This window comes from Rhincodon typus, chromosome 21 (assembly GCF_021869965.1).
Source record: "Rhincodon typus isolate 14 chromosome 21, sRhiTyp1.1, whole genome shotgun sequence".
NCBI classification, from domain to species: Eukaryota; Metazoa; Chordata; class Chondrichthyes; order Orectolobiformes; family Rhincodontidae; genus Rhincodon; species Rhincodon typus.
This window is the reverse complement of record NC_063352.1, coordinates 35,046,877-35,072,102: the sequence shown is the minus strand read 5'-3', so window position 1 is coordinate 35,072,102 and position 25,226 is coordinate 35,046,877. Positions and strand designations below refer to the sequence as shown.

The following is a 25,226-nucleotide window of genomic DNA, read 5'->3' as shown; positions in this document are numbered from 1 at the left end:
GTAGTGAGTCCAGTTGAGTGTCTCGTCAAATGGTAATCCCAAGATGTTGATATGGGGGATTCAGTGATGGTAACACCATTGAATGTCAAGATTCAGTGGTTAGATTGTCTCTTACTGGAGATAATCATTGTCTGGCATTTGTGCAGTGCGACTATTACTTGTCACTTGTCAGCCCAAACCTGGACGTTGTTATATTTGAATATGGACTGTGTCAATATTTGAGGAGTGCAAACGGTGCTGAACATTGTGCAATCATTGGTGAACATCCCTACTTCTGACCTTATGATGGAAGGAAGGTCATTGATGATGCAGCTGAAGATGGTTGGGCCTAGAAACCTGCTGAGATGTCCTGGAGCTGAGATGACTGACCTCCAACAACCACAACCTACCTGACAATCATCCATGCATTTTCTACCTTTAAGCATTAAGCTACGACGTGATCATCTCTCTGAACTGGACTTCCACTTGCTATTGTCTTCACCCAGAATCACTGAGGTGTCTCAAGGTTTATACCAAACAGGAACATTTAAACTAAAGGCAAACTGTATCAATCATACAAACCTGCTGAATGCTAAATGGCGTGAGAAGTGAGGCTTTCTCCGCATCCAGACTGATGAGTTTCATCCCAACCACACAGAAATGCTCCCTGTCTAATTTTCGGAGTATCTTGACGAAATGTCGTGGCCAAGCAGAGGGTTTGATAACCAGCACTGTAAGCAAAGGCTGGGCACCTGCAATCAACGGCAGCACACAGACATTTATTTCATCAACTACAACAATGACATGTTATTAAACCTGCAGGCAGAATATTGATAGGGCAACTCTGAAAAATACTAAGGTTCAGGAGCAACACATTTTCAGATGCTTGTAATACATTCTCCATTCATTATTTTGGTAAGGTAAAGGGTAGATGTACGTGAATTGTAGGTGGACATAACATAACCTCCCTAGAGATGATAGATTTGAACACTCAACACTTACCAAGGAGCATGTAGCTGAAGATTGATTCAGTGTTGATAGTTTCTTTATCTGAAACAGGGTTATGAATGACAAGAGACAGATAGGCTGCATTAATGGTTTGAATCTTGTGCTGGAGATACAAACAACATGAATAGTAGATTCAGCAGACTTTTATTAGTCTTAGAAACTGTTAAACAGTCTTACAACTGAACTATTCCAACTGGCATCAGTCTTTACAATATAGTAACATAGGGCAATCAGTATTTGTTACATTGTTTATGGATTATGACTTTAACATTTCCAAGACGCCCAGTTTATGCTCAGGCAATCATACATACCTGGCTTGGTTATCCCAGACCTGAGAGAGGGAGATAGGTATTTCAGTAAAGGCCGAGCCCCTGAATCTGTGGATAATACAGCATGTACATAACTTCAGAACCAATTCAACAATCAGACTAAAACACCAGGCTGTTGGGAGTGGATGGGAATGAACATAGCAACAGAAGAAGGACAATCAGCCCTTCGAGTCTTTTCCGTCATTCAATGAGATCATGACCTAAGTCCATATACCAATTTGGCACATATCCCTTAATACCTTTGCTTAACAAAATAAAATCTATTCAGAGAAATTAAACAGCTATTACCTGTCAGCAACTTTCACTTCTAATATTGTTCATATTGTGAGGAAATATGTGATACTATGAAAAAAATTAGACTAATAATTACTCTTGAAGTGACTTTTCATCTAACATCCATTTATCCGAACTTTACTGCAGGAGGATGATTACTAGACACAATTCTTCAACTGCTAAGGCCCAGGCCCATGACAAAATCTCCTACAGTTTTGAGGATTATAATAGTAGGGTTATAAGCCTGGGTTTTTGGTCCTGAGTTAATGTTCCAATGATAATTTCTTGAAATTATTTGTTTGTGGATCTAGGCTTCTCCAGCAAAACTAGAATTTATTGATTAACTCCCTAATCCCACTTGAAAACGTGGCATTGAATTGCTGTTTTATGTGGTTGCTGTTCATGTGACATTTAGAGTCATAGAGTCATTGAGATGTATAGCATGGAAACAGACCTTTCAGTCCAACTCGTCCATGCCAACCAGTTATCCTAAATAAATCTAGCTCCATTTGCCAGCATTTGGCTTCTATCCCTCTAAAACCTTCCGATTCATATACCCATCCAGATGACTTTTAAATGTTGTAATTATACCAGCCTCAACCACTTCCTCTGGCAGCTCATTCCACACATGCACCACCCTCTGTGTGAAAAAGTTGTCCCTTAGATCCCTTTTAAATCTTTACCCTCTCACCTCAAACCTGTTCCTTCTACTTTTGGATTCCCCCACCCCAGGGAAAAGACCTTGTCTATTTATCCTATCCAAGCCCCTCATGATTTTATAAACCTCTACAAGGTCACACCTCAGTCTCCGATGATCCAGGGAAAATTGCCCCAGATTTCTGAAAGAACATACCAGACAGGAATGCAGGTACTCTGTTCATTCCTGCAGTTTTGTCAGCCAATGACACGCCTTAGACAAGTGTTCAAACCAGCAGCTGAACCTGATTTAGGACTGACAGTAACAGAGGATCAGTCTTGGATACCAGAGCTCTGCCTGACCAAGCGTACAGATCCTGAACTCTTTTTGGGCCATGAGCAACTCTGATTGGACTTTCTGGATATCAGGGTAGTCTCAGATTCAGTCACTGCAGGCAATCACATTGCTTATGAGCTGAAACAGGAGCAAGCACCACATATTTTGCAGTGATATTACTTGTAAAGAAGGCTATTGGAGACTGAAGGGAAGAATCTATCGAGCTCGATGTAAATCTTGAACAGAGGCAGTGGAATGGGCCTGGGGTCCAATGAGATTGGTTAGATCTGAGAAGACTTCAGGTGAACTGGGAAGATCTGTTCTCGGGTTTCACTCAAAATCAGAATCTCAATCTCTCTAAATTGTTTCTAACACTATACTAAGCGCAATAAACTACCTAAATGTAAAGCCAACAGACAATGATCAATTGGTCTCTGTCAGAAAGGGAGGCTGAAATCTTAGGGAAAAGAATGGAAGGATTGTCTCACACAAAGGGGAATGGCTGCACAATTCCTGGGACACAAACCTACTTGAAAGGGCAGCACTATAGGTACCTCTAGTGAGCTCTACTGGAAAAATTAACATAAAGTGTTAAATGAAAAAAAGCCAGTCTGTAAACTTGCAAAATTACCATCCTATCTTGAGAATACAAATGAAAAATGAACATGAAAGCTAATTTTAACAGTAGCATGGTGGTTAGTACTGCTGCCTCATTGCGTTAGGGACCCAGGTTCAATTCTAGCCTTGGGTAAGTCTGTTTGGAGTTTGCACATTCTCCCTGTATCCGCATGGGTTTCTACCGGGTGCTCCAATTTCCACCCGTAGTACAAAATGTGTAGGTTAAGTGGATTAGCCGTGCTAAATTGACTGTCGTATCCAGGGATGTGCAGGCTAAGTGGTTAATACGGGTTTATGGGGATGGGGTGGAGGGTGGGTCATGGTGGGATGCTCTTTGGAGGGTTGGTGCAGACTAGAAGGGCTGGATGGTCTCTGTTTGCACTGTAGACATTCTATGATTCTAAGAGTTAAAATATGTTTTTCTCCTTTGAACATCGACTTGACTCACCATACCTGACATTAGCTCCCTGTCAGCGAAGAACAAAGCTGCCTGTCTGAAGGCTAGCTCTGGGGTTGGTGACATTACTTTTTCCAGGGTACCGTAGTTTTCATTAAACAGACTAGCCCTGGCTTTGGGTGTGGTAAGTACTGCAGCCAGCGCTTTGAAAGCATCCACACGGCGTAGCACACACACCAGGGCAGGGCTGGATACCAAGCAGTCAATGCTTGCTTGCCAGTGTCTGTCACCCACTTCGTATGGGGTCAATTCCTTGGCTTGGTTTCGGCTTAATTGTGGCAGCCATTTCAACCCCAAAAGTTCAAAGCCTCCGTCAATTAGATCTTCACCTGAGAAGAGAATTAAAGGTTAGAGACATCCCACTGTGTATTCTCTAGTTCCATCTAGTGTAGTGATATTCCTATTATAGCTATTTTCTGATTAACCCATTCAGAGATGTTATTACACACCTCTAGAGCTGGTGGGACTTGAACCCAAGCCTCCCAATCCTAAGGTAGGGACATTACCACTGTGCCACAACAGCCCCTAGGCTTGGACTTGCATTCAAATTTTGATGAGCATATTTTTTCCCAGCTGGAAGCAAGGAGGACTAAGCTATTGTCACTTTTAGGTCAGACATTAACTCACCACTTGTTATTAGTTATTTCAGCTACTCTCTTTGACTGAACTTTGCTGTTCTATTTGGTGCTGAGCTGAGCTTCATACTTCATTTCATCTCAATTACTTCAACTCCAGACATCTGTGACCCAGAGTCATGTATATGCTTTTGTTCCTTGTAAAAATATCAATCCTAACATGGTCCTGACTGGTAATTCACCTTCTGTAAACTCCAATGTATCCCCATCCTATCCTACTCATATGCCACTGGTTTACACTGGATGTCCAACCCCACACACAATAAATTTTACATTTTTCAATTCATTTTTCAATCACTCAATGGCTCAATGAAATGGTACTTTTGAAATCCTCTCCAGTGCTCCACTATCTGAAATCTACGATCCTGTGATTGTCATTTGAAGCATCTGCCTGACAATCATCCAATGGGAACAGCATATTCAGACCTCAGTTTGACTCTCTGGAACTCCTTTCTTGAATCTTTCCATCACACTGGATCCCTTTAAAAACTTCAAAGCCATCTCTCTGCACAAGACGTTGGTTATTTCACCTGTCTTCTTCATTCTTAGTTCAGTGTCTTTTTTCCTTTTTGTGAAGCACTCTAGTTAATTTATTTAAAGATGCTAAAATAAACACAACACCATAGCAAGTAGTTCACCTGATGAGTTGCGTGAGTTATATGGTGGGGGCCGTAGAAGGTCCCGCAGACAGTTCCCAGCACTTCTCATGGCTGTGGGCCCAGTTAGAGTGAGAACAACAACTTGCTCCAGTTCAGGATTGCACATGAAGCTGTGTTTATACAGTACATCTGGAGTCAGACCAGCAGAATGGGGCACGGCACTGAGAGGTCCACCTACATATAGCAGAAAGCAATTCAATCACATCAATTCATCGCACACAAAATCACTTGCAAATGCTTTTCAGTTCTAAGTATACTGGTTGCAGTTCTGGAATGGATGCAGTGAGAAACAATGGGTGATTTAACTACATAAATATTACATAGTGGTAATATCAAAAAACAGAATATTATGGAAATACTCAGGAGGCCTGGCAACATCTGTGGAGAGAGTACTGTTAACTCCTCAGGTCAATGACCTTGCAGGAGAACTTATTAGAAGTTGTAATGTTATGGCATTAGTAATCCAGAGGTTTTGTTCAATGATCCGGTGACAAGGGCTCCTTCCATGGTTGTTAGGGAACTTGATTAAATTCATTAAATAAATTTGGAATTTAAAAAAATCTACTCTCTACAATGGAACTACCACATTGGCTTTAAAACTCACCTAGTTCACTAATGTCCTTCAGGAAAGGAAATTTTACCTAGTCTGGCCTGCATATGGCTCCCCACATACAACAATAGACTTCACTCCAAATGTTCTAACAAATCACTCTCTTGAATCAAAGTGCTACAAGAACAATAAAAATAAAACTTAATGTAACACCCAACATCAACATAGATACCAGACATGACAAAACCAGTTTTAAATGATGCTGCAAAGTAATATTCACTACCACCCTGGGGACATGCCTAAATGGGGAGAGCGGTCACTCCAACGAGTAACCAAAACCCTGAAATATTCATATTCACCTAATCATATCTTCTTATAGTTAGCATCCCTCAATGGTACCAGACAAACAACTAAATGGAGAAGGTGCCAGTAACGTCTTAATGATAGGGGTGTTTGGTGCTTCAGTGCTAAAGACTAGATGCAAATGCCTGTATTTATCTCCTGCTAGAAATGCAAAAGAGATCCTTGATATTCCCAATATCACAGATGCCAGTCTTCAACCAAACTTCATGTGCTATCAAGAAAAGTCTGAGCACATTGGAAATTGAAAAGACTATGGGCTCTGACAATATCCCAACTACAGAATTGTAGATTTTTATCCAGAGCTAGCATGCACCTCTAAATAATCTGCTCCTATAAAGGTCTAACACAGGTATCTATCCAATAATGTGGTAAACTGTCCATGTCACAAAAAGTAGAACAAATCAAATCCAATCAATTATCGCTTCATCAGTCCACTCTCCATCATCAGCTAAGGGAAGGCAGCTATTGCTGCAGCAGCATGTGGCTTTAGATACTTGGGCAGATAACTAACAAGTAATATTCTCACCACACAGCTGCAAGAAAGCAATCATCTCCTCTTGATATATAATGACATTTACAACATCACTGAATTTGCTACAATCAGCATCCTGGAAGCTTACCATTGACCAGAAAATTCAACTTGACCAGTTGCATAACTTTTATTACAAATGCCAGAGGACTGCGTTGTTGGTCTAATCTTGCTACTCCAAAATCATGAGATCACAATGTACAATAAAAATATATTTCCTATTTAATGAGATGGCCAATTAAATATCTTATTTAGACTGGTTAGCAAGGTTAGATCACATGGAATACAGGGAGAGCTAGCCATTTGCATACAGAACTGGCTCGAAGGAAGAAGACAGAGGGTGGTGTTGAAGGGCTGCCTTTCAGACCGGAGGTGGTGTGACACAGGGATTGATGGTGGGTCCACAGCTTTTCTTCATTTATATAAATGATTTGGACGTGAACATAGGAAGTATGGTTAGTAAGTTTGCAGACGACACCAAAATTGGAGGTGTAGTGGACAGCGAAGAAGCTTACTTCAGAGTACAACAGGATCTTGATCAGACAGGCCAGTGGGCCAAGAAATGGCAGATGGAGTTTAATTTAGATAAATGAGAGGTGCCATATCTTGGAAAGACAAATCAGAGCAAGACTTATATACTTAATGGTAAAATCCTGGGGAGTGTTGCTGAACAAAGAGAACTTGGAATGCAGGTTCATAGTTCCTTGAAAGTGGAATCTTGGGTAGATAGGATAATGAAGAAGGCGTTTGGTATGCTTGCCTTTATTGGTCAGTGCATTGAGTATAGGAGTTGGGAGGTCACGTTGTGGCTGTACCTGACATCGGTTAGGGCACTTTTGGAATACAGCGTGCAAATCTGGTCTCCCTGTTATTGGAAGGATGTTGTGAAACTTGAAAGGGTTCAGAAAAGATTTACAAGGATGTTCCCAAGGTTGGAGGGCTTAAGCTGTAAGGAGAGGCTGAATAGGCTGAGGTTATTTTCCCTGGAGTGTTGGAGCCTGAGGGATGACCTTATAAAATCATGAGTGGTGTGGATAGGGTGAATAGACAAGGTCTTTTTTCTGGGGAGGGGGAGTCCAAAACTAGAGGGCATAGGTTTAAGGTGAGAGGGGAAAGATTTAAAAGGAACCTAAGGGGCAACTTTTTCATGCTGAGGGTGGTGCATGTATAGAATGAGCTGCCAGGGGAAGTGGTGGAGGCTGGTATAATTACAACATTTAAAAGCCATCTGGATGGGTATATGAATAGGAAGGGTTTAGAGGGATATGGGCGAAATGCTGGCAAATGGGACCAGACTTATTTAGGGTATCTGGTCAGTATGGATGAGTTGGACCAAAGGCTCTTTTTCTATGCTGTACAACTCTATGACTCTATCATAATCTATATCAAATATTAAATAAAAAGATCTAACAACCAGGTTTCTTATGTAAACATGTGTATTGGTTTATTATCAAAAAAAAACTTACTCAAGGAAGAAGCAAAAAGTGATTAATAGTCAGTGACATGGAAGTGCAAATGTTTATCCCTCTAAAAAACACCAAAACACACACACAAAGCCACTTCTGTAGAGGTTTACTTTAAAGAAAACATTAAAAACAGTCTGGTTATTACTGTTATTCTGGAAGGCATAAAAAGGATAAGGCATAGGATGTTCCAAAGTTTATCAAGCTGGTGGTCTTGTATATGTGGTCAAGTCACTAATCATGCATAGTTGTCTTTGGGGTCTTGGTAGACATAGCTTGTTCAGAAAATATAATATTGAGATCAATCACTCTTTCGAAAGAACAAATTGGTTTCACTATAAATTCAGCGTGAAGGTTCTTTTCAGAAGTAGGAGAGATCAGCTGGGCAGCACTTCTTCCACATGTTTCTTATCCCCCAAATAATTCCAGATACCAAAGCATCCAGTCACTGTTCAAACAGCCCAACAAAGGCCTACAGCAAAACAAGCAGTTATCACTAATCATATAATTTCTGGGAACTCTTGTTAGAAAAATCTCTAATGTCCACAGTCAAGAATTCTTTAAAGAAACCATTCCATATATTTCCACAAAACTTGAAATTAACACATCTTCCCACAATTTCTCAAAACTTAAATCATCCTTCATTAAGTATGTGGAATCTTCATGACACAAGTGATTCACAATCTGTCTCTCCAAACCTGGTAAAAGTTCTAATGGAATATTGCCCGGATGAGTGCACTCAAGGAACTTGACAGTATTCAAGCCAAAGTAGGAACACCATAAATGTTTGTTCGAAGTGAGTGGTCCAGAAGTTACCATGCAAGCTGCACACAAAGTGACCCCTTTACGTTAAGTATAAGCAGCCATACAAAAAACATTAAAACATCTGTGCAATTATGTGAATAAAGGAAAAGTTGAACAACAATAGTGCAAGTTCCCTTCCAAGTTACACACCATACTGATTTGAAAGCATGTTGTTGCTCTTTTACTGTTTTTTAGTTAAAATTCTTGAGGTGTACCTAGCCTATATGGACAACAATGGTCTGTCCTATGAACAAAGAAAAATCTGATCTGAAGCTTATGCCATTGGATCCCAGGAACTTTGCCACTTGTCTGTACTTCACCTCTGAGAGATTTCGCCACCTCAGCCACCTATTGCAAAATCTTACCTAAGCCTTGCAGCGTTTGTTCAGAGTAGGGAGCCACATGAAAACACGATTCAATCTGAACTTCAGCGTCAGGGGGGAGTCTATTCCGAACACTTCCAAGTAATCCTTGTTCTGCTAGTTCATTAGCTAAACCTACAGCAGGACAGAAGTACAGCATGAGTACAATATAAAGAACTGTAACAATGGTGGTTGACTATAGGAGTTAGGAGCAGGAATGGCCATTAAGCCCTTTGAGCTTTTCAATTAGGTCACGGCAGACCTAATTATGGTCTCAATTCCACTTCCGTCTCTTTTCCCCAATAATCTTTGACTCCCTTGTCAATGAAACATCTATCTAACTTGGCTTTGAAGAAATTCAGTGATCAACCTCCATTGCTTTTGGACATAGAGAATTCCACATATTAAAGATCCTTTTAAATAAAAAATTCTCCTTATCTCAGTCTGAAAAGAGGGACTTCTTATCTTTAAACTGTATTCCCAAGTTCTAGAATCTTGCCACATGAGGAAATATTCTCCTAGTGTCTATCCTGTCAAGTCCTCTCTGGATCTTATATATTTCAAAAACATCACCTCTCATTCATCTAAACCCCAATAGATACATGTCCAACCTGTTTCATAAGCCCCTCAATTCAGAATTAATTGAGTAAATCTTCTCTGAACTGCTTCTAATGCAATTTTATTTGTTTTCAAATAAGGAGACTAAAACTGTAAACAGTACGCCAGATATGGTCTTACTGAAGTCCTCAACAACTGTAGCAAAACTTATTTACCTTTATATTCCAGACTCTTCAAAATAAAACATTATATTCCACTTGTCTTCCAATTCACCTGTTGAACCAGCATACTAATTTGTTGTGATCCATGTACCAGGACACCAAGATCCATTTATACACTTGAGTTCTGAAACCTCTTTCCATTTAAATTGTATAATCTATTTGTATTCTATCCTTCCTGCTAAAGTTAACAAGTTCACATTTTCACACCTTCTACTCCATTTGCAAAATGCTTGGCCACACACTTAAGCTGTCTATATCCCTTTGCAGACTCTCTGCCTCCTCTTGACAACTTACTTCCTTTACCTATCTTCATCAGCAAATTTAGCTCCTATATATTCAGCCACTTCATTCAGGTCACTAACGTAGATTGTAAATAGTTGAGACCCAGCACTGATCCCTGTGGCACTCCCCAGTTACAGCTTGGCAACCTGAAAAATAATCATTTATCCCTACTTTGCTTCCTGTTAATCAACAAATCCTTTATTATTTCTAATATGTTACCCTCTACACCATGCGCTCTTATCCTGTGCAGTTCTTTGATGTGGCACCTTATCAAGTGAGTTTAAAAATCTATGTACACCACATCAACAGGTTTGTCTTTATCCATCTTGCTTGTTACTTCCTCAAAAAAATTCTAATAAATTATTTCAACACAGTTTCCCTTTCATAAAGCCATATTGACTCTGATCATGTTATGGCTTTTAAGTATTCCAATATAACCTCCTTAATTATGGATTCTAGCATTTCCCAATGACAGACGTTAGGCTAAATAGCCTTTAGTTTCTTGCTTCTGTCTCCCTCCTTTCTTGAACAGAGAGTTAAATTAGCTATTTCCGATCTACTGGGATCCTTCCAGAATCTAAGGAGTTTTGGAATTATAAAGAGTACATCCACTATCTGTGCCATCATTTCTTTCAAGACCTGATGATGTGGACCATTTGGACCTTGGCACTTGTCAACCTTTAGGTCTAATAGTTTATCCAGTATATTTTCTCTGTTGATGGCAATTATTTGTAAGCCTCTCTCCTTCCTATCTCTCTTAATTTTCAAGTATATTTGGAAAGTTTTCTAAGTCTTCTAAGTGAAAGTAGTCACAAAAGACTTGTTCACTACCTCCACTATTTCCTTGTTTATCATGATCAATTTCCCAGATCCTCTCACAATTTAAACTCCTTTCCCATTTAAATACTTATAGAAACTGCTTTTATATTACCAGCTAGTTTACTCTGATACTGTACTTCCTCCCTCTTCTTTTTTGTCATTTGTTTTGCTTTTTATTAATCTGACCAATCTTCTTACCTATCATCAGTCTTTTTGTATGCAAATATTTCAATTTGATGCTATCCTTAACTTGCTTAGCCATAAATGATGTATCTTTCTCAAAGTTTTTCTTTCTTACCAGAATAAATCTTTGTTGAGTTATTAAATATATTCTTATGAGTCTACCAATGTATTTCAACTGTCCTACCTTTTAAAGTTTTCAAGAAGATTTGTAACTTGAGTTGTGGATGAGGTTGTAGACATGCTTACCGAGCCGGTGAGTTTGGTTGCAAACGTTTCGTCACCCTGCTAGGTAACATCATCAGTGTGCCTCTGATGAAGTGTTGGTATTCTGTCCTGCTTGTTACTTATCTGCCCACAAACCAACAACCACCCCGTAACAGCTACTGACGAACGTAAAGGATCCCATACCCAAAACCAGCAAAACTGGTGTAATATACAAAATACCATGCAAGGACCGTGAGAAACACTACATGGGCCAAACCAGAAGAAAACTGACAATACGGATACACGAACACCAACTAGTCATCAAGAGACATGACCAATTCTCACTCGTCTCACTACACACAGGCAATGAGGGACATGAATTTGACTGGGACAATACATCCATAATCGCACAAGCCAAACAGAGACACGCCAGGGAATTCCTGGAGGCCTGGCCTGGTATTCCAACCGGAACTCCATCAACAAACACATTGAATTAGACCCTGTGTACAAACCACTAAGAAACAAAACCAGAAGTAATACCAACCATCCCAGCAACTGAGGCATATCAATAACAAGCAGGACAGAACACTGACGCTTCACTGGAGATGCATTGACAATGTTACCTTGCAGGGTGACGAAATGTTTGCAACCAAACCCACTGGCTCGGCGACAATGTCTACAACATTGTCCTACCTTTTAATTAAGTTTCCTATTTCAGTTTAGCTAGTTCATCCTTATAATAATTATTATATACCCTTATAATTATCTTTATTCAGGTTTGAAACACTAGTCTTGGATCCACACTTGTTTCCTTCAAACAGAATATGAAATTCTAATATGTAATAATCATTGTCATCTAGAGGCTCATTTACCATTATGTTATTGATTATATGTCACGTTGCTTATTACTAGGTTTGGAATAGCCTGCTCCCTGGCTGGCTCTGGAACGTGCTACTGTAAAGATGTGTGCCAAATTTATTCCACAAACCTATTTTCCAGACTACATTTGCCAATCTGATTTGACCACTTTACATTTGATTAAAGTCACCCAGGATTATTTCCATACTTTTCTTACATACCTCTTTTGTTTCTTCATGTATACTTTGCCCAAAAGTGCTACTACTGTTAGGGGGACTATCTACTCTCACAAGTGATTTCTAACCTTTTTCTCGTCTCTACCCAACCTGATTCAACATCTTGCTGTTTTGAGCTAAGGTCAGCTCTCATCTCTCGGTGGCTGCAGAAGAACTGGCAGCTCAGTTAAGACCTGATGCTGTTGTAAAACTCAACCCATAGCTTCATACTGGTGAAATAGTCTGATTGTTGTACCTTTCAGTAAGTTGGCAACATGATGACTTGCATTTTCTTTCCTCACAAGTAGCAAGAAACAGGGACAGAGCAGCTCAGAAGTGGGAGGGCCACCAGGAGAATCATTAGGAATTAGGGCTCCAGTTTGACAAAACACTGGGATCTGAAAGACCAATGAAGATTTTCTGAGAACTGGTGAGAGCTCCTAATAAATAATGGATTGCAACTGCTCATTACGTACTATGCTTCAATCTATTAAATACATTATCACCAAATAAGCCATATCTCACATTCCCCAAAATCATTCTCACAGTTTTATCCTGCAGTCATTTTGTATTGGCAAGATTCCACTGGCAAGATTTCATAATGGCGAGGTACCATCTGATGCTCTTGTTTACATGCAAAGTCAGAATTAGTTAAATTTGTCAATTTTACCCTTAAATGATGCAATATCTTTGATTCAACGATTCCTTGTGGCAAAGCTTCCGCACTGTCACAACCCTCTGCACATTACAATTGCCTATGTGTCTGTGCATTCTGCTATCTTCCTCCTTACTATGTACTGAACTTATTTTCAATGTGGTGTCCCAATTCACAAACTCAAATTATTTGTGTACGCCAAAAAAAGGAATGGACCCAGTACTGACCCTTCCAACAATACCAATCTGAGAAATATCCATTTACTCTAACTCTTTGTTCCCTGTATTTCAAAAAGCTTTTATCCATACTGCAGGAAGTGCTGAAGAAATTCAGCTGGTCTGGCAGCATCTGCTGAGAGAGAAAAAGAGTTAATGTTTTGAGTCCAGGGTGACTCTTCTTTGGAACTAGAAGCTACCAGTCTGCTGAGTTTCACCAGCATGTTCTGTTTTATTTTGGATTCTCAGCATTTGGATTATTTTGCTTTTATTTATCCATGCTACATTCCCTCAAACTATACTCCTTTGTATTTTGCAACTAAGTTCTGTGAGCTTCAGAATGCTTCCTGAAGAAAACTTCTACCAGACCAACAGTATTGTCTTTATCTAACCAAAATTTATAAATTTGTCAACCGTGATTTGCTTTAACAAATTCTGGTTGTTTCTGATCATGTTATGTACAAGAATAGAAGGAGACCATTCAGCCTCTAAAGCTGTTGATGTTAGATCATGCTAATCTGTACCTCAACTCTACCTCTCTTCAATAATTTGTGCTAAAGGTTGAGGTATTTTTCCAGATGACCACTCCTGGTACCTAATGGCATTTGCCACCTCTGCCAGTACATACCACCATTCAGTATCTACAAAAAAGGTTTTTTGATAAGATATGGTTTATTCCATGCCACCAATAAGTACAACTGCATTTGGCCAGGAACAATTACTAAGACCTTAGGGAGCTGGTGTAGATACATCTGATCCCTCCAGAAGCTAGGGATTCACCCACAGACTGCATGTGATATCAACTGAATGAGTGAAGCCAATGTAACTCAAATATTAAACTCTTCAGAATCTTCATTATCTTACACAATGCCTCCCTATTGTGATCCCAGTGTGCTATATCTTCTTACTCTGACCTCACACAGTGCTATATCTTTTTACAATGACTGCTAATGTTCCTCCACAATGTCATAACACTTTTACTACAATACTTGACCTTCTTCCGATGTGCTGTACCTGCATACTTGCAATCCCAAGGCTTCCCGCTCTCTTTGGAGACAACTGAAAGCGTCGTACACCACGCAGACTGAATCCTCGCCTAGTACAGACAGATATTATATCTCCATAACAACGAGGAGGCACAGCAGGAGATACTAGTAGAAATATATCAGCTGGATTAAAAGTAAAAGTGAGAAATTAAGTTATTCTGTCACAATATAAAGAGAGTGATAATTGTTTATAGTGGAGCCTGCAATTTGGATGTTAATGACTGACACAGTGCCAAAGGCCAGAAAGCAGCATTGACATTCAGCTTGAAAACCTCCGTTCTCTACCACAATGCGTTTTCTCAGCAGGTGGCAGCCCTTTCCTTACCAGTAAGGCAGTGCAATTCAAATGCATCTTCTGCCACAGCACTCTAACAGGAAGGTGGTGCGTCATCCTTTTGCACCTGGCACTCATCCCATCCATAGGCACATGCATGGTACCATTTACGTCATTGTTATGAGCCCATAGCAGATCTGCCATTCACTTTCTCATCCTACTGCTAACCTTCTCACTACTTGTGGTTTCTTTACCTTCTTCTTTGACCATCCTGTTCTCAACCTTTCATTGCCTCCCTTGCACTCGCTACCTTTTCCCCTTATACATGGGGAACGTTAGGCAGTGAGACAGCATAGCAGTGAGCAGAAGATAGGCAGTATGGGTCAGTGATGCAGCAAACAGAGTCATCTGTGAAAACTGCGACCCTAAATGAAGAATGTCCCAGTGAGATCACACAACATTTCAAACTCCACATACCAGAACAAAATTTGGAAGAAGAATACATTTTATTGATGCTGCTCTTGTTAAAATATCTTGACATTGGTCAGTATGGGGTTCTATTATTTGTTACAAGCAGAAAACTGCAGCATCACTATCAGTAACATCATAGTCTCTATGACTATGCAGCCTCTGCAGCTGCAATGGCAAGATCACCAAGTCATTGGATGTGATCAAACACTGCTGCCAGGACTTACCTTCAGGAAACAGGAATCTCAACCACTGGAACAGACCACTTTCCTCAATTTTGGAGTGAGTGGCAGCAGATGCTTAACAAAAGTAACATTAAAATGGTCTTCATAGGAACAGTACAGTATATCATCTCTCCTACAACAATGGTATAAAATATGTTATGTTTCATGGACTAGACCAGAACCTATATTTGTGGCCTTTCACCAAGAATCAGTCCAAACCCACAGACTTCTGAACGGGAGCAGGGGCTGTAATTATTTGCATAATATTCTGTCGTTGTAGTTAAATCTAGAGCGTGTACCTCTAATAGTTGCAATAAGGGTAGCAGGAGGTCTGCAGGTTTCTCTGGGGTCTATATGGGTCCCTGTAGACTGGAGACTGTTAGATCTGTGGATAAAGGATTGATATAGTAGAAATGAATCTAAATCAGCTATCTAAAGCATGCTTAACAGATCAATATCCAGATACTGAATTAGGTAACAAAAGATTTTCAGAGATTTTCAAATATATTGTAAATCTATATTTTAGCGCAAATATCAGCTAACATTTTTCCTTTCTGGACCCTTTTCTTGCCCAGTAGCCAAACTCTCACTGAGGAAGATCACAACTGTTTTTTTCAATCACCAATCTGTTCAGATGTGTTATGATACACCTCTGGAACTAATGGGATTTGAATCCTGTCTTCTAGCAGAGACACAACCACTGTTGCTACACAATCACCTCAGAGGTAGGGACACAAACACTGTGTCACAAGTGCCCTCCAAGAACCCAGTTCTTGATATTTTTAACCAACCTGTCCAGCCATAAGGACCCACCTCTTTTTTTATATGTCTCCAGAGGTGCTTTCACACAACTGCATGGCTGTACACCCACTATCAAATCACTGATGGTACTTTTCATCTATTAACCACCACAATTAAATCACCTGTGTCTCTAACTAATCAATTTACATGCAAAGCCTGGTAAGGGCAATGCAATATCACTAAAGATGAGGGAGAGGTAGGGAGAGAGGGAGAGGATTATATCAAAGTGGAGTTGGAGAGAGAGATAAGGCACTGTGGGGCCTACCTTTCTCTAAAAGCATCGTTAGTATAGAGCCCAGCACCTTTTTCTTTTCCATCCAGAAGTGCTCCTAGACACAACTGTACTATTTTTCTGCGCACCACCAAATTACAATGGGTATTTGTCAGCTAGTATCCAGCACCATTAAATCACATGGTGTTTTCAATTAATCAAATTATGTGCAAAAATCGACAAGGGCCAGAACCCAGCTCTTTTCGAACAAGATGGCGGCAGAGTAGCAGGGCTGTGTGAGGGCTCCTGAGCCTGGGGATTGTCTGCTCCTGCCTCCTTTCTTTCTTTTAGCTTCTGCTCTTTCTTTCGTTTTCTTCTCTTTAAAACCTTTTGCAGCAGGTTAATCGGCAGCATTGGCACAGCAGTGAGAGCGGGCCATGTGTGGAAAGGCAGCAGCCTCCCAGCAGTCTGAGGCAGTGGTGGCAGATGTCGCTTTTCCCAGTGATTGGAGGTGGTGGCAAGGACGTCCTCCTGGTGTTTGGGGCCAGTGGTAGTGCTGGCAAAGCTTCTCCAGTGATTGGAAATGGCGGGGGCAGTGATCGATGCGAGACTCACAGGGTGACTGAGACTTAAGGCTGCGGTTAAGCCCAAGCGCCTGCATTGGTGATTCTAAAAACCTTCATGGAGATAAGACTTAGATTTTGAGATCTTGATGTTTATCCTACCTTTTGCTTTTCTTTGAATTCTCCTGTTGTTTAGTTTTTTGAGATTCTGGTTTTGCAACCAAGCTTGCGTCAGGAATGACACCTTTGTACACTTTTCACTGTACTCAAGTCACTGTACTTGAGTACACATGACAACAAAATCTAATTCTAAAATTCTAATTCATTAGCAACTCTGCTGAAGCTATCCCTGTCATTGCATGAGGAGTGGTCCTGTAATCAAATAAGAACCAGGACAGTTTGGTATCTAGTGTAGCAGTAGGCTATTTCTTTAAGCTTGCCTTTAAAGTTTAGACTGCTGTTTCTGCCAGACCTAGCAGGTGTTTGTGGTCTGTTATTATTACAAATTTATGTCTGTAATGGTATGGTGGAACTTTGTGACTCCAAATATAACTGCCAAATTTTCCTTCTCTATCTGGGCGTATTCACGCTCTGCATTAGCCAATGCCCTGGATGCATATGCTATTGGGCATTCCTTCCATTGGGCCACCTATACTAACCATCCTGACACCGACTGGGGAGGCATTGCATATCAATATCAGATCTCGCTAGGGATCATGGTGTACAAACACCTTGGAGGGACGATAGTTGTTTCTTCACTTCCCTGAAAGCTATGGCTTGGCTACACAACCATTTCTAAGGCTGACCCCTTTTGAAGAGTTGATGCAAAGGTGCCAGGATGGAGGTTATATTTCTGCAATAATTCACCAGCCCAAGGAAAGACCTAAGTTCCGGTACAGACATGGGAGCTGCGGCACTTTTGATTGCCCCCTCTTTGTCTTCCAATGGGTGTAACCGAGTCTTGTCCACTCTTTAGCCTAAGTAGATCACTAAGGGTGCCTGGAACGCATTTTTCCCAATAAGGCATACGACTGCTTGGGAGAAACGTCTAAGGACTATGTCCAAGTTCTCTAAGTGCTCCTTATTGGTCTTCCCTGCTATTAGCACATTATCTAGATAAATGGTGACCTGGAGTAGACCTTGTAAAATGTTCTCTACCTTCCGCTGAAAAACTGCACAGGCTGACAATACCCCAAATGGCAGTCTTGTAAATGGGTACAAACCCTTAAGGGTATTAATTGTAGCATACTTCTGGAAGTCCTCATCTAACTGCAGTTGCAAGTAAGCACGGCTCATGTTCAGCTTCATGCAGTCAGCTCCCCCTACCAACTTTGTGTATAAATCCTCTATGAGAGAGTTTGGGTACTTGTCCAGCTATAAAAAGTAGTTCACCATTTGTTTAAAATCCCCACAAAGATGAACTGATCTGTTGGGCTTCACAATTAGTACGATTGGTGCTGTCCATTCTGCAAACTGGCACTGGGCAGGCCTGAAAAATCATGGAATTGCTTCCTGGTCAACATGCAAGGTAGCCTTGGCTCCCTTGGCAGTCCCTAGAGTTTCCTAGAAGACTTCGGGTATTTAAATTAGGAATTTATTCTGACGGTCATTTCCTAAGCAAAAAACGTTGAGCCAATCTAGGTGAACCTTTCTCAACCAATTTTGCCCCATCAAGCTCGGGCCTAAGTCTTTTAATACAGGTAGTTCTGCTAGAATGCGTGTTTCATTAACACAAATTGGCTGTAATGCGATTGCTGAATAGTGGACCCTGTCTGGATAATGCAAACTTTCTGCTGTACAGGTATAGCAATTTTCTATAGTGATTTCCCTATAACGCAATTTTCTATGCACGATTTTCTATAGTGCGAGGTCACACAAGAACACAACTATCGTGTTATAGGAGAATTACCTGTACAATCAATGGTAACTAAATCAGCTGTTTTTCATAAGAGACTGAAACTGAAGTTGTACCCCTAATGTGTAAAGGTGCCCCGGTATAAGTTCTCAATTTAGCCGAAGTCTTGCACAAACTTAAGGGTTAGAGACCAGAGGAAATTTTGGTAAAGACTGGTTCTGCATTCACTGAAATGGCCATGCTGGTATCAACCTCCATTAGAACCGGGTGACCATTCAACAAGAAATTTATTTTGATTGGTTCTGATTTGGATGTTGCATAGCAATTTAACTGTTCCAAACCAGATATAAGTGGGCTTTCCAGGCTGTGCATTCTCCTAGATATTGGCCTGTGAATTCTCCTACTCAATTTAGGTCTAACGGAATTCTTTTGCTGTCTCGAGTCTGTATGTTGACAGCACCTACAATGGCTTGCTAGCCTGGATCCTGAAGAAAATTTTAAGCATTTGGCCAAGGTTTGGCTTTGTCTTGGGGTTTTCCTGTGGGCTGACCTCGAGTCCCTCTGCTCAGGATAAGTCCTGAGGGAGGCTATGCAATTGCCTTCAAACAAGTGATGTTCCCCAAGCTCAGTAGGATTGACGAGGGTGTCCACTTCCATTGGAATACCCTGCAACTCATATGGTCCACTTACCGCATTTTCCAATGATATAGCCAGTGTTGTGCTTTTTTGAAGTCCAGTTGGGCTTCAGCTAGAAGGTGCTTTTGTATCAATCATTAATCCCACAGATGAAACAGTCTCAGCATTTCATTAAGGGTTAAATCAAAGTCACATGCCCTCTGCCAGCCATCTTAACCTAGTCAAAAATCCCGACACGGATTCCCTAGGTTCTCGGATTGCCGAGTAAAACCGATAGTGTCTCAGGAATTAGAGGAGACTTGGGATTGGAATATTCCTTAACTAAATCTGTCAACTCTTGAAAGTTTTTAGTATCTGGTGCTTCAGGGAATGTTAGGCTCCTATAATCGAAAACTGCAGGGCCGCAAGATGTCAGGAGAATTACTCTTTGCTTTTCATCTGCCCTGATGTCATTTTCCTGGAAAAAAATAACACATTCTTTCCACACAGTGGGCCCAGTCTTCAAAGGCAGGATCAAATGAGTCAAGCTTCCCAAATAACGGCATGATGCCAGAAATGCTTACTCCAACTCAAAGACTGTCTGGAGTGAATTTTCTCTTGTCACCACTGAAAAAGCTCCACAGAGGCTGGTATCCCATCACCAAGCCACCCTTAATTTACACATGGAGAGTCCTTGACACTGATCCAGCTCCCTCAGAGCTAGCTCTCAGAGTGAACAGAATGTCTGACACTTCTGTTCTTATCTGTCAGCCAGGGCTCCCTGACTGGATCATACTAACAGCCCCAATCAGGGAACTCATATTCTATGGATCTATCTGGCTGACCTCATTACAATCACTACAGTACTTAAACCTGTGTACTTGCCCCAAAGATAGGGACACTATCACTGTGCCTCAAGAACCCTCCCAAGAGTCCAGCTCTTCATTAAAATTTCTTCTTTGTTTTTAATTTTGTTTATATCCAGAAGTGTTATCTCACACAACTGAACATTTCTACCACCACCACATTATCTGAGAGTATAGAACCCAGCTCTTTTTTTAAAATGAAACCAGTTTTCATTTTCAAATATTATGTCTCTATAGAATCCAGATTTTTTCTTAACATAAGAACTCACGCCCTCTCTTCTTCTTTCCATATCCAAAAGTGTTTCACACACCAAATAGCCTTTTTCCCACCACCATATCATCTATGGTATTTTTTACCAATTAACTACCCCCTTAAATTATCCGTATTTTCCAACCAATCAAATTATACGCAATTGAGTTTTGAGAAAGGGTCACTGACCTGAAACATTAACTCTGACTTCTCTCCACAGATGCTGCTAGACCTACTCTGTTTTTATAGCAATTTCTGCTTTTGTTTCTGAGTTCCAGCATCCACTGTTCTTTTGGTTTTTAAATTGTATGCAATGCCTGGCAAAGACAATGCAGACCACCAAAAATGAAGGCCAGGTAAGGAGAGAGAGTGGGAGCTAAATCAATACGGATTTGGAAGGGGAGATAAGGCACTCCCCTCCTTGCAGTGCCCACTTTCTCTAGAAATATCAAGAGTATGGGGGACTCCGCATGCTCCCAACCCAAGGGCATCTATGCACAAATGTAGTTGTGTGAGGGGGCAGACAGTAGGCAGCTATGATCTTTTCCACTGCCTGTTGCCTGGGCTTGTTAATGGTCTATTTGGCTAGGTCTAGGAGCAGACCCATGAGGAGGTCCTCCAACTTGCCCACATCCCTCCGCACCAGATGCCCAAAGATCAGGAGCCTGGGCCTTAAGCACAACCAAAAGCATAACAAAAAATTTTTCAAGTAATGAAAGAGGGGGTAAAACAGCTAAAACAATATATACATGGTCCATGGACTCCGCAGCAGCGCAAAATAAACAATTTGGCCGGGAGTACATGAAACACCATAATCTATGGTTAAAGAACACAGCTCTTTATATATTTTCTAAGCAACCTATTCAGAGATATTATTACATATCTCTGGAGCAGATGGGTCGCCTGGCCCAGAGCTGGGGATACTTACCACAGTGCCACAAGAACCCTGAGGAACCGTGCTCTTGATATTTTCTAATTAACCTGTTCAGAGAGGTTATGACAAATGTCTGGAACAGATGGGACTTGAACCTGAACCCACAGAGGTAGGGACATCATCACTGCACCATGAGGGAATGTTACAGGCTAGTTTTCCTTTGGCCTTTAAATAAATTTGCTCAGACATTTATTACACACCTGTGGAGCAGGTGGGAATTGAACTTAGGTCTCCTGGCTCAGAAGCAGGGATACTACTACTGTGCCCCAAGAACCCAGGGAACCCAGCTCTTATATTTTTAATCAACCCATTCAGAACTGTTATTAGAGATAGTAGGAACTGCAGATGCTGGAGAATCCGAGACAACAAGGTGCAGGGCTGGATGAACACAGCAGGCCAAGCAGCATCATAGGAGCAGAAAGGCTGACGTTTCGGGCCTAGACACTTCATCAGAAAAGGGGGAGGGGAAGGGGGTTCTGAAATAAATAGGGAGAGAGTGGGAGGCGGATAGAAGATGGATAGAGGAGAGGATAGGTGGAGAGGAAACAAACAGGTCGAAGAGGTGGGGATGGGGCCAGTAAAGGTGAGTGTAGGTGGGGAGTTAGGGAGGGGATAGGTCAGTCCAGGGAGGACGGACAGGTCAAGGGGGCGGGATGAGGATCCAACGCATCATCCTCCGACACTTCCGCCATCTGCAATCCGACCCCACCACCAAAGACATCTTTCCCTCCCCACCCTTATCTGCTTTCCGGAGGGACCACTCTCTCCGTGACTCCCTTGTCCGCTCCACACTCCCCTCCAGCTCCACCACACCCGGCACTTTTCCCTGCAACCGCAGGACGTGCTACACCTGCCCCCATACCTCCTCCCTCACCCCCATCCCAGGCCCCAAGAAGACTTTCCACATCAAGCAGATGTTCACCTGCACATCTGCCAATGTGGTATACTGCATCCGCCGTACCCGGTGTGGCTTCCTCTACATCGGGGAAACCAAGCGGAGGCTCGGGGACCGCTTTGCAGAACACCTACGCTCAGTTCGCAATAAACAACTGCATCTCGCAGTCGCGAACCATTTCAACTCCCCCTCCCATTCCTCAGACGACATGTCCATCCTGGGCCTCCTGCAGTGCCACAACGATGCCACCCGAAGGTTGCAGGAACAGCAACTCATATTCCGCTTGGGAACCCTGCAACCCAATGGTATCAATGTGGATTTCACAAGCTTCAAAATCTCCCCTCCCCCTACCGCATCCCAAAACCAGTTCAGCTCGTCCCCGCCTCCCTAACCTGTTCTTCCTCCCACCTGTCCCCTCCTCCCACCTCAAGCCGCACCTCCATCTCCTACCGACTAACCTCGTCCCGCCCCCTTGACCTGTCCGTCCTCCCTGGACTGACCTATCCCCTCCCTAACTCCCCACCTACACTCACCTTTACTGGCCCCATCCCCGCCTCTTCGACCTGTTTGTTTCCTCTCCACCTATCCTCTCCTCTATCCATCTTCTATCCGCCTCCCACTCTCTCCCTATTTATTTCACAACCCCCTTCCCCTCCCCCTTTTCTGATGAAGGGTCTAGGCGCGAAACGTCAGCCTTTCTGCTCCTATGATGCTGCTTGGCCTGCTGTGTTCATCCAGAACTGTTATTACACATTTCTGGAGCAGGTAGGAATTGAATATAGGCCTCCTGGTTCAGGGGTAGGAACACTACCACTATGCCACAAGACTCCCGGAATGCAGCTTTTTTTTGTATCTAGATGTGCTCTTGCACACAACTGAATATATCTTTTTCCATCACCAAATCACCCCTAGTATTTTTTAATTTTTCTCATTTTCTATATCCAGAAGTGCTCTGACACAGACAACTGAACAGTTTTTATTCCCATTACCAAAACCCAGCTCTTAAAAACAAAGTTCTCTGAGTATCACCTGCTTTCAAACAATTCTGGAGCTGTTCTAGTTGCCCCTTAAAGGGAGCCACATTTCTAACACTAGCAAAACATACATTTGGTAAGGCTTTTACAAAATATGTCTTTTAACTTAATTTATATTTCAATGATCTTCTTCAGTTTGGCTCAATCAAGTTCAAGTCTCAGCTCTCATTCATAAGTCATGCGTTTGAACTGCATTTCAGGAATTGGGTACTGAACACATTGTACAGAATTGCTTATCCAGTGGTGTCAGAAATGCTTATTCAGTGGTGGGAGAATTGCTTATTCAGTGGCAGTATTCAGAGAGGACTGCACTGTGGTAGAATCTTTGTGGGTCTCCCAATTCCTTATTGTAACTTCCATTCATTGTATTACATACCTGTATTTCAAACTATTTTTTGTGCCAGGGTTCTGAATGCCAACTCGTACAATTCCATTTTCAGGAACTCTTCCACCAAACCACACACATAGCTCCCAATGGATTCGGCTTTTCTGGTGTGGAGAGTATAGGAGTGGCTCATCACGATGCTTGCAATAAAGAGCATTGATGGAGTGCTGATCTGTCACACTGGCTAGCTGAGGATCAGAGGGCCCAACAATGTCCATCCACAGTGAACCTGCATTCATGCCTCTCAGTGCCAATGCCAACACAGGCCTTGGATTAGCATCATCTGGAGTGTAAATAGAAGGCAGCTTACCTATGGAAAGAAAAGAAAACACAGTAATCATACCAACCAGCAAATATAAAAACCTACATATTAAATAACTGATGTAATTATGGGTTTAGATTCTATATTTTTGGTGTATAGCTTTGCAAGGGGTTGACCTGAATGAGTGAATTCAACCCAGGATTAGTTGGCCAGTTCTTCAGGAAGACTAAATAGGATTCTGCTGCTCCAACTATGTTAGAATACACAGCTTACTAGTCACATTTGGCTTTACCTGCACTCTCTGCCAGGAGCCTGTATGAAGGGTAGAGTAATCGAAGGCCACAAATATCCATACCATTGCCAAGGATGAGCTGCAATGTATGATGAAGGGCTACAGGATTAGTCAATAAGTTCTCAAACAGTAGCGCCATAGTAACCTGAAATAGAATAATGTTGAAATGAGTCAATTGCCTGACGCTTTAACTCTTATTAAATGTCTAAAGGTATGTTCCATATATACTCATGTAAAAGTCAAATTTTTTAGATTATTTTATGAGGTTAAATTTATGGGGTTGACTATTACGTGGTTACTACTTTTGAGGAGCTGAAATTCATGCTACAGTCAAAATACCATATCGTTAGTAGAAGCCCAATTAATCTGCAAATGAATAAAGAAAAAAACATGATATTTATTGGATAAAGACAATAGAAACAAGAATGAATTAGTAAGCTTTTATTTATACATACAAAAAGTGAAGTAGAAATACAGCGCGGCGTTAAATTACAATTACATGGTACATCTTAAATTAAACACGTCAAATACAAAAGTTCCACAAGTGTCTGAGTCTGACCTGATGTGTCTTAAACTTTCGCGCCAAATTCTTCCATTTCCCTCCGTTTTCTCTCATCTATGCTTGTTTTAGTTTTTCAAACTAACATTTTAAGCTTTTATTTCTGATTAAAAAAAAGTTATCAGACATTTGACTCTCATACAGACTCACTGATCATTTCCTCATTGTAACATTTATGTACAGGACAATACCTTGACTCACAAATGTTAATTGTTATTTGTGAAGAACTAGGGTCGACTTTTACACGAGATATATGGAAAATTCCAGGTCTTTTGGCCAAAAATAGACGGTCGACTTTTACATGCAATCGACTTTTACTCAAGTATATACAGTATTGACTTTTACACATAAAAGGGCCATTTACAGATGAAAGTTTGCCAGCAACTCTGTGTGGTGGTGGCATGATCCATTATTTATTTCCTCAAAGAAGCATTGCTGGAATACTGATAAGATATACATTTGTACACAGTAAAAGTAATT

General features: G+C 41.3%; 1 protein-coding gene across 3 annotated transcripts in view; it reads right to left on the bottom strand.

Annotated features, from left to right (window-relative positions):
- The window catches only part of LOC109937204 (dynein axonemal assembly factor 8), a 76,282-nt gene that overhangs the window by 18,224 nt on the left and 32,832 nt on the right, over nt 1-25,226 (bottom strand). For all 3 annotated transcript variants that reach the window (XM_048609507.1, XM_048609506.1, XM_048609508.1), the window contains 11 exons: nt 24,188-24,332; nt 23,625-23,943; nt 15,524-15,609; nt 14,227-14,381; nt 12,599-12,740; nt 9,006-9,137; nt 4,911-5,105; nt 3,634-3,966; nt 1,299-1,364; nt 982-1,029; nt 562-731 (listed from right to left, as the gene is read on the bottom strand). In XM_048609507.1, the coding sequence (XP_048465464.1) occupies nt 562-731; nt 982-1,029; nt 1,299-1,364; nt 3,634-3,966; nt 4,911-5,105; nt 9,006-9,137; nt 12,599-12,740; nt 14,227-14,381; nt 15,524-15,609; nt 23,625-23,943; nt 24,188-24,332 (1,791 nt within the window). The remainder of the gene's footprint in view (nt 1-561; nt 732-981; nt 1,030-1,298; nt 1,365-3,633; nt 3,967-4,910; nt 5,106-9,005; nt 9,138-12,598; nt 12,741-14,226; nt 14,382-15,523; nt 15,610-23,624; nt 23,944-24,187; nt 24,333-25,226) is intronic.